Source organism: Corythoichthys intestinalis, chromosome 17 (genome assembly GCF_030265065.1).
Source record: "Corythoichthys intestinalis isolate RoL2023-P3 chromosome 17, ASM3026506v1, whole genome shotgun sequence".
Classification (NCBI taxonomy): Eukaryota; Metazoa; Chordata; class Actinopteri; order Syngnathiformes; family Syngnathidae; genus Corythoichthys; species Corythoichthys intestinalis.
In genome coordinates, this window is record NC_080411.1 from 11,778,958 (window position 1) to 11,793,806 (window position 14,849).

Consider the following 14,849-nt stretch of genomic DNA (forward strand, 5'->3'; position numbering starts at 1 on the left):
CCCTTTTTAAAGAAACCATTTCTGGTATTTTTTTTTTTTTTTTTTTTAATGACACTTTATAAGGCAAGTGACATTTTGGTCATCTATATACTATTTAATTATAATGTATACGACGATTTTGGGTCATTAAAAAAAACCTGACACTTAAGAATTTTAACCCTTTAGGGAGCAAGTGACATTTTGGTGATTTATACTGTATAATATTTATATGGCGGAAAACACTCAGGTGACTTGAGGTTCCACTCTGAGACCCAAAATTTGGCCAAATTTCAAAATTGTCGTATATGCATGGGTGATACATCATTGGGAAGCTTAAAATCTCAATTTTCTGGGGAAAGAAAACATTCTGAAAAGGGCATTATTTTGAAAAAAAAATTTTTTTTCAAACCCCTGAACCCTAACTCAAGGTGAGAGCATGAGAGAGAATAATTAAATACACCATGATTTTAACGAGATATTATCGCATACTTATCTTGTTTTGATCCAAAAACTAAAAATGTAGCCTGTCTAACAGAGTTTCAAAACACAGCTGTGAATGGGGATTTTGGGGATTTTATGGGTGAAAAATGGTAATATAACAAGGGTCGCGATGCAGAAATCGCAGACATCAAGGAGTGATTGAGATTTTCTTTTTCAAATATTTACCCTTTTAAACTTTTTCTTTGCTTGGATTGATAATTTATCATCTAAAATATCGGGGAAAATGCGACAGTAACAAAAAAAACAAGTGATAGTTATGAGGTAGATATTAGTGACTGATTTACAGACACTTTTTTTCATTGTGATGTAATTGATTTAAAAGTTTAGAATATGCGAGTGAATTCTATAAATTCATTTATTTTTAAACTAAATGTTACACATCAATTAATGATTCTAAGCTAAAAATGATAGACATTTCGAATAATATAATTACCTTCTTTTTATGGCTGGGTTGAAACAAAAATATTTGTGCGGTGTCTGTAAACTGGGGTGTCCAGGGTAAAACGGACAAATTAAAAATAGTTCAGGGGCATAATGCGCCATGAAACTGCTATTCTCAGCATATAGACATATCGTTCTATCAAACACAACAGTTCTTTTGGCTTAAAATACAGCAGTTTAGTTTAAAGAGGGGTGCAAGACCAGAAACTGCTTTTTCAGCCTTGTCTGTTTTATGCCACATTTAAATATATAAATATATGTATATGACTATTTGAGTCATTAAAAAAACTTGACACTTAAGACTTATTTTGTTCATTAACATCAGATGATTGTTGGTACTGTATTTAAAATAAAAATGTTTTGCACACCCTTTACAGAGCAAGTGACAATTTTTGTTAATTAAAAAGAAAAACACATACATCAGCAACTTAACATATATTAGCAATTATTATTATTGTATATTTTTTCAGTTATTGATCATTAATGTATTTATAGTTATAATTATAAATACATGTATAAATGATTATGTTAAGGAAAAACTAAATGAAATTCAAATGAATAAAACCAGAAAAACGCCGGTTACGAACCCCAGTTTTTTCCCCCCATAGTATCTAACTCAATAAATGCCATTGAGAGCAACAAACATCCAATTCATTCAAACCGGTAAGACTAACTACTAACCTTTCACTTCCATTGACAGCGCTAGACGTCCAATTCATTGAGGCTGGGAAGGGGATTTGCCCCTCCCAGTAAAAATGGCAGCCAATGACTGCCCTCTTCAAAACTCCACGAGTTAAGCTTTCTTGCAACTAATATTTAAACGTACATGCAGACAAGGTGTGTTATTAAAGCTAACAGTTGACATAATAAATCTATCCAGTTGTCTTGTCACTGGACAGTTGCTCTTTTGTCGCACCTTTTCCCACGGGCTGTTTGCACAAGCCTAAGGGCTCGTATCCGGTCGAGCTACATCCTCTACGGACCTGTTAATCACTCCATCAATGGTTTCGACATAGCAACCGTTTCCTAGCAACAAGACAATAAACTAAGTCCAAGGTGTGTAACTGCAGGTGAACTGAGGGATTCGTTTTATTATTTTTTTTCCCTCTGGTAGGAAATCATGGGAGTCATCCGGTTCAGGGACAAATTGTTGCCGCATTGTAAAAGAGGAAAGGAACATCCTTTAGAAGTGAGTTAGCAGCAGCTTTATTCTATTCTCTGATTAATTGCTGTACACTCCAACATAAATGCTTGTTCTCATTATTAATTATTACTTTTCATACTCACGACTAACAGACTGTCCACAGGGGGGGAAAAAAAACTCAAATTTGTATTTGTTTATATGTATTATTGTTTCTACTTTATTTAGTTAAGTATTTTGATGAGATTTTACTTTAACTATTCTATCCCAATGCAAAAAGATGGTTTTATTTTGATGTCATATTTTCTATATATTTAGTGCAAATATTGGACTATAACACACGACTGTCTTTAAGCCGCACCCAACCAACTTAATAATGGTATTTACGTATGTATATATATAAGCCGCACCTAAAGACTGCTGTTGTATCTAATGTCATACACAACACTAGAAACTGCAATTTCTGGAGAAATTACGATGAGGCTTTGCTGTGGTACATACAGATCTATCAGGTCACTTCCTGTTGATTTGGGGACATTTCGGGGACACATCCTGTTGCGTGGCTGTTAATTACTTACATGTCATTGGGCTCCAATGGTACGTCTTTGGTCAAAATTCACAACCACACAGGTTTTTCTGCCATTGAAAATGAATGGGAAATTTGGACGTACATGGCCGTCAATGGCATCGACTTACTTGGGCACCAGTTGAATGTCAATGGTAAATGGTCGAAAATCACAAGGACCTTCGAATGTTTTCTTGCCATTGAAAATGAATGGGAAATTTGGACGTCCACTGCTGTCAATGACATCCCATTACAAATGAACTGGAGTTTTTTTGTGAATTTGGGGGGAAGTGTACGTTTACACGGCACATTCTCAAAATCAGATGACTGACTCAGACACGGGTGCAAAAATATGCCAGCGGGACAGCCCTAGTACTTACAGTGGGGCAAATAAGTATTTAGTCAACCACCAATTGTGCAAGTTCTCCTACTTGAAAAGATGAGAGAGGCCTGTAATTGTCAACATGGGTAAACCTCAACCATGAGAGACACAATGTGGGGGAAAAAAAACAATCACATTGTTTGATTTTTAAAGATTTCCAAATTAGAGTGGAAAATAAGTATTTGGTCACCTACAAACAAGCAAGATTTCTGGCTGTCAAAGAGGTCTAACTTCTTCTAAAGAGGTCTAACGAGGCTCCACCTGTGACCTGTATTAATGGCACCTGTTTCAACTCATTATCGGTATAAAAGACATCTGTCCACAATCTCAGTCAGTCACACTCCAAACTCCACTATGGCCAAGACCAAAGAGCTGTCAAAGGACACCAGAGACAAAATTGTAGACCTGCACCAGGCTGGGAACACTGAATCTGCAATAGGTAAAACGCTTGGTGTAAAGAAATCAACTGTGGGAGCAATTATTAGAAGATGGAAGACATACAAGACCACTGATAATCTCCCTCGATCTGGGGCTCCATGCAAGATCTCACCCTGTGGCGTCAAAATGATAACAAGAATGGTGAGCAAAAATCCCAGAACCACACGGGGGGACCTCGTGAATGACCTACAGAGAGCTGGGACCACAGTAACAAAGGCTACTATCAGTAACACAATGCGCCGCCAGGGACTCAAATCCTGCACTGCCAGACGTGTGCCCCTGCTGAAGAAAGTACACATCCAGGCCCGTCTGCGGTTTGCTAGAGAGAAATTGGATGATCCAGAAGAGGACTGGAAGAATGTGTTATGGTCAGATGAAACCAAAATAGAACTTTCTGCTAGAAACACAGGTTCTCGTGTTTGGAGGAGAAAGAATACTGAATTGCATCCGAAGAACACCATACCCACTGTGAAGCATGGGGGTGGAAACATCATGCTTTTGGCCTGTTTTTCTGCAAAGGGACCAGGACGACTGATCTGTGTAAAGGAAAGAATGAATGGGGCCATGCATCGAGAGATTTTGAGTGAAAATCTCCTTCCATCAGCAAGGGCATTGAAAATGAGAGGTGGCTGGGTCTTTCAGCATGACAATGATCCCAGACACACAGCCAGGGCAACAAAGGAGTGGCTTCATAAGAAGCATTTCAAGGTCCTGGAGTGGCCTAGCCAGTCTCCAGATCTCAACCCCATAGAAAATCTGTGGAGGGAGTTGAAAGTCTGTGCTGCCCAACGACAGCCCCAAAACATCACTGCTCTAGAGGAGATCTGCATGGAGGAATGGGCCAAAATACCAGCAACAGTGTGTGAAAAGCTTGTGAAGAGTTACAGAAAAGGTTTGGCCTCTGTTATTACCAACAAAGGGTACATAGCAAAGTACTGAGATAAACTTTTGGTATTGACCAAATACTTATTTTCCACCATGATTTGCAAATAAATTCTTTAAAAATCAAACAATGTGATTTTATGCCCCAACACACACACACACACACACACATTCTGTCACTCATGGTTGAGGTTTACCCATGTTGACAATTACAGGCCACTCTAATATTTTCAAGTAGGAGAACTTGCTCAATTAGTGGTTGACTAAATACTTATTTGCCCCACTGTAATTTACCATTTACATTAAAAATCACATCGTATTTTCTGCAGTGCATTTTACTTATTTTTGTTAAATTACATTTAAGTATATTACTTATTTCGAAGATCTTTATATTTTCATAACTTTACAATTTATTGTACATGGAATGATAGGGAGATTACACTCGCCATTATTAGTCTTTATTAGCTCATTGTGTAATTTAAGTCACCTGTAACGGTCAATTTATTGCTATTCAAAAATCTTCATTTACATTCAGGCAATTTTGTATTATAACTTCATTTTTGATATTCTTTTGGCACAAGTGTAAAAATGTCTTAGTCACTGCTGATAAAAAGGTAGGAAAAAGTATTGCTGATTTTAATGAAAAAGATGAAATGCGAAGTCAATATGCCACAAAGGTGCACACAATTTTTTGTGACATGTGAGTAGTAGTGGAGTTTATTTATTTTTAAATGATTGGGAGTAATCTTATTTTTGCCCAAGCAATTCATGTTTTGATCTTTATACTTACAATATGTGACCTCTGGCAAGGCATCTGTCAGGTTTTGTGTGATTTCTGGGCTGTATTTTAACTAGCAAATTGTGTCGAAAAGGCAAAGGGCAGGACACATCTCAAACAAGTTAGGAAAAATAATGCTGATCATGACAGGATGCGATTATCTTGACAAAAAAATCTGACCTGGTTCTTGGTTCTATCACCGCAGGCTAATAAAATAGGTCATTGTAGCCTTTAACATCCTGATAATAATCAAATGATATTTTTCTGTAAAAAGAAAGTATTTTTTATGTTTATTCATGTACCATGTTCCTAGTTTTTATACCTGAAATTATAATAAAGATATTTTGTAGACCGTAATTTTCAGGTGCACCTGACTATAAACCGCCACCCACCAAATTTGACACGAAAACAACATTTATTCATAGATAAGCAGCACTGGACTATAATCCGCAGCTGTCCTCACTCTATTATGGGATATTTACACCAAAAGATATTAACCGGTAACACTTTATTTGACAGTTCATAATACGACTGTCATAAGACCAAACAAACCACCATGAAGCTTTGAACCAATTGTCTGCAAAGCTCTATTGCTTCAAGAAGCTTCATTTGGGCATCACTGCTCCCTTGGGGGAGACAGTCAACCTCTGCTGCCACCTGCTGTCAACAATGTTGTTGTCCAACATGCCTCCTATCATGTATTGCAGCGCTACAGATGTAAATAACAATCAAAATTCATGTTCTGTGCTAATTATTTCTTCAGTTACCATTCCAGTTGTTTCATTAATTGCTAATTATTAGGGCTGTCAAACGCTTAAAATTTTTAATCGAGTTAATCACAGCTTAAAAATTAATCGTAATTAAGCGCAATTAATCGCAATTCAGACCATCTATAAAATATGCCCTATTTTTCTGTAAATTATTGTTGGAATGGAAATATAAGACAAGACGGATATATACATTCAACATACTGTACATAAGTACTGAATTTGTTTATTATAACAATAAATCAACAAGATGGCATTAACATTAACATTCTGTTAAAGCGATCCATGGATACAAAGACTAGTTCTTAAAAGAAATGTTAGTACAAGTTTTAGAAATTTTATATTAAAACCCCTCAATGTTTTCGTTTTAATAAAATTTGTAAAATTTTCAAACAAAAAATAAACTAGTAGCTCGCCATTGTTCAGCACCACCAATTCTCATGGTGCTGAAAACCATAAAATCAGTCGCACCCAAGCACCAGCAGAGGGCGACAAAACTCCAAAAACACAAGTAACAAGTGCACATGACACTGTACTGTCATTTTAATCTGTTTGAGCGAGGCATGTGCGTTAATTGCGTCAAATATTTTAACGTGATTAATTTTAAAAAACTAATTACCGCCCGTTAGCGCGATAATTTTGACAGCCCTACTAATTATGGTATTTGGTAACACTTTATTTGTTAGTGGTGCCATAAGACTGTCATTAGACAATCAATTATTACATGACACTGTCATGAACATTAATGAATGGTTATAACAGATGTCATTTAGTGTTATCTGGGAAATAATCTCACTTTTGAATGGCAGTAAAAGATCCAAGATGGACATAAATGTAGTTAGTGACATTATTTGCTAGATGACACTTAATGACATGTCATAAGCAATCATTCATGCCCATGATAGTGTCATGTCATAATTATGACGGTCTTATGACAGTCTTATGACGCAGCTTTCAGATAAAGTGTTACCTATTAACCAAAATAAATCAACAAATAAACCGCACTGGACTAAAAGGAAAAAAGTAGCAATTTATAGTCCGAAAATTACGATAAATGAAACAATGTTCGCCTTGGTGTCCATTGTGAAATGCTCACACACTTTTGACATTTTCTGCTTTTGTTTGGTGCCTTTCTCTTCGCTTTCTTCAGCTTCTTAGTAGTTACCTCTATATTCATGAATGGTTTGAATCAAATATATCCGCCGCCTCTGTCTTCTTCCTGCCCTCAAAGCGTAGAAAATTCCTCAATCAATTTTTAAAATCCAGTTACTCGAATTATTTGAGAAATCCTTTCAGCTCCAACAATATTTTTCTTTCATCACTTTTGACACACAAAAAAATAAAGCGTGATGGTTATCTGGTTTCCAACGAGGTGTCCCTTATTTTTTTTCAGGGAATTGGCTACCCCAATCCGTGAGCACATAAGTATTTGCACGACGGACACGTGAGAGCGTGTTGAGGCTTTAGCGCACTGACCGCCGCTTCTTTCATTTAGTCTTTTTAAATATGCGCTGTCAAATAACTGTAATCAAAAAGCCCCAAGTGTATTTTTACAAAATGGCGGTTGTTGAATGACCATGTTTGCTGTTGTTCTTGTAAAAGGACCGTGTAGTTTTGATGTCATTTTTTAAACAACCTTTGAAGTGCTAATTAAATGGTTACAAAGGATGATTTTTTTTTTTTTTTTTTTTACATGGAAAGTTATTTTATATGACCAAGTTGGATTTTTGGGGGGTAAATGTTAAGTTTTAAAAAATTCTAATAGTGAAATATGAAGGTTTTGCACCCTGAAATATTATATTTGCATAAGAATTTAAAAGTATGGGATGTAATTTTTGTAAATACTTAAATGCTAACATACTAGCAATTGACTTGCTAATATATTGTAGAACAAAAACAATTTCTGGGATAGGATACTTATTTTCTAAAGACAACACACAAAAATGCTAACATGCGAGCTTTTTGCATGAGAATATTGCAATAGCTATTAAGAGAAATCAGTATGTGTTTGTCAGTTGCCGTGTACTTCGGTGCAATTTCTAGTGGTTAAACACTGTTATATGTTATGCCAACATAGCAAAAAATACCTAAGGTCAACTGACATGGCTTGCATTAATTTAGCAATGTAAAATAGTGAAATCATTTTACATAATTTATGCTTTAAGATATCATTTCAAATGAGATTTTCAAATGCTGATATGCTTTCTCATGGTCCTTATCCAGAGGGAAGAGGATGGTCCACCACAGAGAAGAAGATCGCATTGGTATCCCTTTCCCCAATCACAGCAGCGATGTCCTGTGCAGCCTCAACGAGCAGCGTCGCGACGGTCTCCTCTGCGACGTGGTCCTCATCGCGCGTGACCAGGAATACCGCAGTCACCGCTCGGTGCTGGCGGCTTGCAGTCACTACTTCAAAAAACTTTTCACCGTGGCCAACGGCGAGGACGGGCGCCACCACCATGCCGCTGCCCCGACACCCTCCGCGGCCATCTACGAAATTGACTTCGTGGCTCCGGAGTCGCTCACCGCCATACTGGAGTTTGCCTACACATCCACACTGACGGTAACGACGGCAAACGTCAGCGAGATCCTTAACGCGGCGCAGATGCTCGAAATTCCCTGCATCATCAATGTGTGTCTGGAGATCATGGACAGCGGCGGGGAAGGGGGTGGGGGATCTGAAGGAAGGGGGGAAGAGGAAGTAGAGGAAGATGAAGAAGACGAAGACGGGTCGAGGAATGACGATCAGGAGTTTGATGACGACAGGTCGTCTGAGAGCAGGGGCGAGCCTCTGGGGATGGACGATTCGCCGCCACCCAGTACCTCCGCTCACCAGGAGGGGTCGCCTCACAGCATGCATGGAAAGCAGGTAGACCTTGGCCAAGGCTCTGACTGACACTGCCCCCTGTATTAAACGCTAAACTAACAGTTTGTCTTGTTTCAGGAGAGCCCTGAGAACCGCTCCCTGAAGGACTTCTCCATCGAGTCGCTCCTCCAGGACGGCCTGTACCCCCGCATTTCCGCCCTAGACAGAAGGGCCAGCTTCTCCCCCCTACTTCCTGGCTTCTACCCCTCCATGTGGGCTGCTGACTTTCCCGCCTTTCCCCAGCATTTGCTGGATCCCGGGCTTCATCAGCACTCTCACATGGGCAGCGGCTCCTCACGGGTACCTGCAGCTTATCCTGCATCTGACGCCCCCCTGTCTGGGCCCCTTGATCTGGCCGTGAAACGAGAAGTTATCAAAGAGGAGATGAAAGAGGAAGTAATTCCTGGTTTGCTCCACGGCAATTTACTGAAGGACTTTGTCAGTTCGGGGCTGTGCGGCGCCACCAGGTCCGTGCCTTCCTCGGGCCACACCTTGGACGTGGTCAAGGATGAGGCCGACTTCCGCTCGTACCTGAGCTTCCTGAACTCGGCGTCTCACCTAGGGGCGCTCTTCCCTCCGTGGCAGCTGGAGGAGGAGAGGAAGATGAAGCCCAAATCTTCACAGCAGTGTCCCATCTGTAACAAGATCATCCAAGGGGCCGGGAAGCTACCGCGACACATGAGGACTCACACGGGGGAGAAACCCTACATGTGCACCATCTGCGAGGTGCGCTTTACCAGGTGAGTGAAGAGCTATTCCTTCCAATCTTTAGACTTTCAAAGACCATCTCTCAAAGGTTTGCCATACTGATTTAGATGGAAAATTGATTGTTTTTATCAACTGACAATTGAATTGTGCCGTAAAAACGAAGCACCCTCCTTTCATGTATAACACCCATGTTCAGAGCTTATCGAATAAAGATTCGAAAAGTGCGGAAAGCCCCTTCTGGTATGTTTGCGGGTGATGTGGCACCCACCCACGGCTTAGACACACTTTCCACCAGCAAATACCAACCTGACATTCCACGTTCTGTACATTGCACATCTCAGTGCTAAAAGTACCGCTTCTATATCCTTGACTTGTTATGACTAGTATCAAAACAAACCTAAAAGATTTTACAAGGGAACATTTTGAGGGTACCAACTGTAGTGGTCTAAAGCTCAGGTTGCTGAGTAGTCCTCTCCTAAACTATAACTTGTAAGTTCGATTCTCCGTCCGGATGAGCGAATACCCTTAAGCAAGATACTGAACCCACAGTCATCAGTAGGCGAATGAGGAGATGTCAAAGCACTCCAAGAACCTTGAAGGTAGAAAAGCGCTATACAAGTGAAAGGGTCCGTTTATCATATTACGAGAACTATAAATTGAGTCGATCTCGTTCTGTGCACAAAAGGTTTGAGAGCCAGCATTTAAAAGACTTTTGATATTACATGGACACTTGATTCCATGTTGCCTTTTGATGGCGTGTTTCACACAAACGGGAAGAAGCCATAGCTTTTCTCACCAGGTTTGACGTGCATTTCAAGAAGCTTCAGAGTCAACCTCAGATGCAGAAAAGTTCTCGAGGGGATTTAAAATATGAGATGCAGAGACGGTGAAGGGAAAAGGTACCGTTCTCGCACACACCATATAATTGTTTGTCTAACACATTCATTTAACTATAGTTTAGGCAGACTTCACTCAGTGGCCTTGACACAGTAAAGTTAATCACCTTATCGGGGCTCCTGAGGGGGAAATGGAAAAAGGTACCGTTTCTCGTAGGCACCGTCTGTTTGCATTAGTCGAACTCACGGAATACAATTAATCAGGGAATAGTATCATAAGATAAGAAAGTTGATAGCAGGCGCTTGGGACGTCAAGACCAGCGTCGGTCGCAGTGGCAACCACGTCCCGTCCACGGACGAATCTAACTGCCTAAAACCGGCCACAGAGGGATGGTCCCGGGAAAACATGCAGCCACACCTTCAGACCGACCTCCTACACCACGGACTTAAAAACACTAGACACTGATATAACACAGATTTGCTGCTCGGAAACATTTTCTATGTAGCCTTGCTTTGGATCCAGAATGGTCCCTCCGTCGTCTGTTTTTGCCTTGTTTTTGACCATTGTCGACAAATAAATTGTCAACCTGTTTTCGGTGAGTCTTCTTCAAACTGTTGAAACATGGAGTCAGTACAAAGGGTTAAAATAAGAAGAAAACGCGCGGAGTTTTGTTTCCTCCCGGTTTGGCTCGCGGGAGCGGTAAACAGCGGAGCACCAGTTCCGTTCGGCTGGTGCCGTTTCCGTGCAGCTTTGGCCGGGGGGACTAAATTCCAACAACAGACAGGTCGCACCAGTGAAAAAGGTCTCCGTTGGCTACCCAATATGCTTGGATATTCACAAGCCTGCCACCCAGTCAGTGTTAGTACCTGCCACACGGAATAACGAATAGGGAAAAAAAGCGGCGGTTTCTCAAATTTTGTAACACGTCAAAGGCTTGAAAAATGCCAGGTCGCCGCTACCCTCCGGTTCTGGGTCTATCTTATCACACAAAATGAGTTCGCCTTTCCAAGCATGCAGAAGTTGCTAGCTATGTTTAACATTTGCATTTCGTCCCGCCTCGCAGACAGGACAAGCTGAAAATCCACATGAGGAAGCACACGGGCGAGCGGCCGTACATCTGTCTTCACTGCAACTCCAAGTTCGTGCACAACTACGACCTGAAGAACCACTTGCGCATCCACACTGGCGTGCGGCCGTACCAGTGCGAGCACTGCTACAAGAGTTTCACGCGCTCCGACCACCTGCACCGTCACCTCAAGAGGCAGAGCTGCCGGGTGTCCCGCCCGCGTCGTGGTCGCAAGCCGACCACGTGGCGGTCCGCGCCGGGCACCGGCTACCTGTGCCCGCCCAACACTGCTGCCACCGCGGGAGTTTTGGAGGAAAACGGGTTCAAGTCATACCAGGACGGTGAGGAGAAGGACAGGGCGGAACGGCAGAGGGGAGTGTTCGCCTTTGCCTTGGCGGGAGACGACGTGTTGGCGCGCTCGCCGTTTTACGTGCCCGCCTCAGACCCCTGGACTGTCAGACTGGAGTGTGCCCCGCCCGTCCCCGAGACAGCTACATGAACACTGAGCGCATTAAGAAACTCAAAGACAAATCAGTGAACTTCCTGACATTTTAGTTTATATTTTTATGGCAAGATAACAATGAAACCACTTCAGATGAATCCATGTCACGTTTAAAAAGCCTCGTGAATGTTTACAAGCACTTAGGAAGAGGTTGTTGTCATTGAAAATCATAAAAATCGGTCAAAAACTGACAAAGAACAAAATCTATGAGTAGTTCATACATCTGCCTCAGGTTTTGAATTTGAATACTGCTTTAGATTTCCTGTGTTGAGCGTGCATGTTCTTCCAATAGTTTCCTGGGCTCACACCATTAACGCAGTAATGTCCGGGTGTGAATGGCTGCTGCAGCTTTCCTACTTTTTTTTTTGTCCTATGAAATACTACAGCAAGTGACATTTAACACTAGAAGTCCCAGAGAATTCTGGTACTCCTACTAGTCCCAAACAATGGCCGATATGGCCTCTCCCCCGGAAAACCCAGAGGTGGCAAAAATGACCCAAGTGCTTTTGAATTGGCAAGTCGTTGTCGGACTGACAACAGCCGTTCATATGGAAATGCAACCACTAGAGATACATTAACTTCAGACACAATGACCACAATCCATACTCCATGCCCCTGATTCAGTCCTTCTAAACTATAGACACAATTCCTGCTTTCCACTCAAATTGCAGTTCTAAAATGCTTTTTTTCCTTCTTCAAAACAATGTACACATTTGGACCATTCTTTCTGTCGTTATGTGTGGAGTATAGGAGAAGTTAATTAAAAAATGTGTCAAACGTGTCAAATTTCACAAATAAATGTAATTAAATAAATGTAGCTTGACTTCAACTGACACAAACTATCACGAGTGACGGAGGAGAGGCCAAATCGGCCATTGCTAGGGAATATTAGGTGTGTTTGTCTTGGGAAAGGCCAAGTCGGCCTCTGCTGGGTTTTCTAGTGTTAAATGATAGCAAACCAATATTGGACACAAATCCGTCCGAAAAAGTGAGAGAAAAGGCTTAATAATGAAATTAGATCATAATTAGTATTCCTTTCTCAGCTGCCTTAGCCCCACCCACTAAAAATATCTCCAAACAGACGATAGTGTCACACCCAGAATGAGCAACATATATTTGCAGTCTGCTAGCATGCTATCCATGAGCGTTCTGTCATGCTGTTAGCATGTAGTAGCTAGTGGAGCGCTAGCAAGCTATACATTATCATCAATTCCGGTTATGACACAACCAAAATGCCTGGGGAAAAAATGGGCGGTCCCTGATGCATTGTTTTGGGTGGAATAACTATGTAATGGTATGTAAACCTACCATATTTGAATGCCACATTTATTTTCTATATGTAAAATTACAAAAGTGCAGTCATTTTCATTTTCTAACATAGTCGCCATTTCATAGCACCGTTAAATGGCTGTCGACCTGAGATCGACTCCAGTGCATCATCGATGCTAATAAGGGAAAATGGAAGGCCCCACTAAAGTCACTCGTGATGCTAAGTGGTAGAAAAATGGATGTCTGTCTTTATAACCTGAACATTTCCAAGCTTTTATTTGATACGCCCTCAAAGGGAACATACTACGACACGTTCATGATCAGATAAATGTAAAATAATTATGTAGGTATCGGAACATATAGCAAAAGTCATACACACAATCATGTATTCAATGATAACAACCTTCCTTCCACTGCACTAATTGTACATAGCACAAGAAACAGGCTAAATAAAGCTTCCAAAGACTTTGATGCTACATGATTGAGACGCAAGTCAATGTTTTAGAAATAAAAATGTCATGTGTCTCGTTAAGAACTCCTCTCAAACACATTTGACTTGAAATGGAGGTTAAAAGTACTATTTTTGTTTGGGTTTTTGTGCTATTTATGCCTATTTAAATGAATGAGCTTTGGCTACATTTTGCAAAATGTTTTATAAAGACATGTTGAACCTGTTGTGAGAGCTTTTTTTCACCATATAAATATTTTAAATGATAAACATAAAAAAAATAGTGTATATACTTTATTGAAAGGCAATCATTTTTCATGAAAAGGAGATATGAAAAGTATTCAGTTGCAGGGGGTAAAAACTTTTATAAATAACCCTAAATTTAGACCTACTACAAGAAATAGAAAAGTATAATTCGTTTTTTTACCGTTATAGACAGGTACATGAGCTAATATTAAAAATAGTTTTAACATTTTTTTTTGTTTTTTTACACACACTACAAAGGCTTTCATGGCCATTGACGATGATAAACGTCAAATCTTGTGGCTTCTTTCATCCTTCTGCCCTGAATTTCAATGAGCTTTTCACTAGTAGACGTCCAGTCCATTTGAACTGGGAGGAAGCGTTATATATATATTGAAAGAGAATACTTCGTATTTTACAATATTACTACCTTAATTTTCGGACTATATGGCGCACCTAACTATAAGCCGCAACTCACTAAATTTGACACAAAAACTTCATTTGTTCATAGATAAACCGGACTGGCCTTAAGCCACAGACTTCATAATATATTGACGAGACACGGGCCGATCCCCATCAAAGCTGACCAAGTGGAAACACAGACAAAGAGCGTTTTACGTTGAAAATTCTTGTGAATAAATGCTTAAATCCCTGAATTCCTTATGGATATGAACGTAAAACAGTCTCGATTCTTGGTTAAAAGCTATAAAAAAAATTTTTAAAAGGGCAGCGAGCATTTTACGTAAATATGTCGAATGTGCTGCTAGGGCGCCGCCTTATCACCACAAAGAGCTTTTTACGTTGAAAATTCTTGTGTATAAATGCTTAAAATGCTTGAACGTAAAAAAGGTCTCCATTCTTGGTTAAAAGCAAAAAAACGGGCAGTTAGCATTTAATTTAGGTAAATATTGCAAAATATGACGCCAATGCCGTAGCGGTTAATTTCTCCCATTGATTTTTTTTTTTTTCACAACGTTTCAAAATGCCTGCATGGTACGAAAAATATAATAATTACCTTGAATCCTCGAACAAATCA

At 40.2% G+C, this 14,849-nt stretch overlaps 1 protein-coding gene across 4 annotated transcripts in view; it reads left to right on the plus strand.

Moving 5' to 3' along the window:
• Positions 1 to 13,778, plus strand: part of LOC130905948 (zinc finger and BTB domain-containing protein 7C) — a 45,465-nt gene extending 31,687 nt beyond the window's left edge. For 3 of the 4 annotated variants that reach the window (XM_057819769.1, XM_057819768.1, XM_057819766.1), the window contains exons 2-4: positions 8,098 to 8,743; positions 8,819 to 9,480; positions 11,349 to 13,778. In XM_057819769.1, the coding sequence (XP_057675752.1) occupies positions 8,108 to 8,743; positions 8,819 to 9,480; positions 11,349 to 11,850 (1,800 nt within the window). In that variant the 5' untranslated portion in view covers positions 8,098 to 8,107 and the 3' untranslated portion in view covers positions 11,851 to 13,778. Of the gene's footprint in view, positions 1 to 2,035; positions 2,111 to 8,097; positions 8,744 to 8,818; positions 9,481 to 11,348 lie in introns of all 4 variants that reach the window. The other variant, XM_057819767.1, reaches the window with a different exon arrangement.
• The last annotated feature ends 1,071 nt before the right edge of the window (positions 13,779 to 14,849 follow it).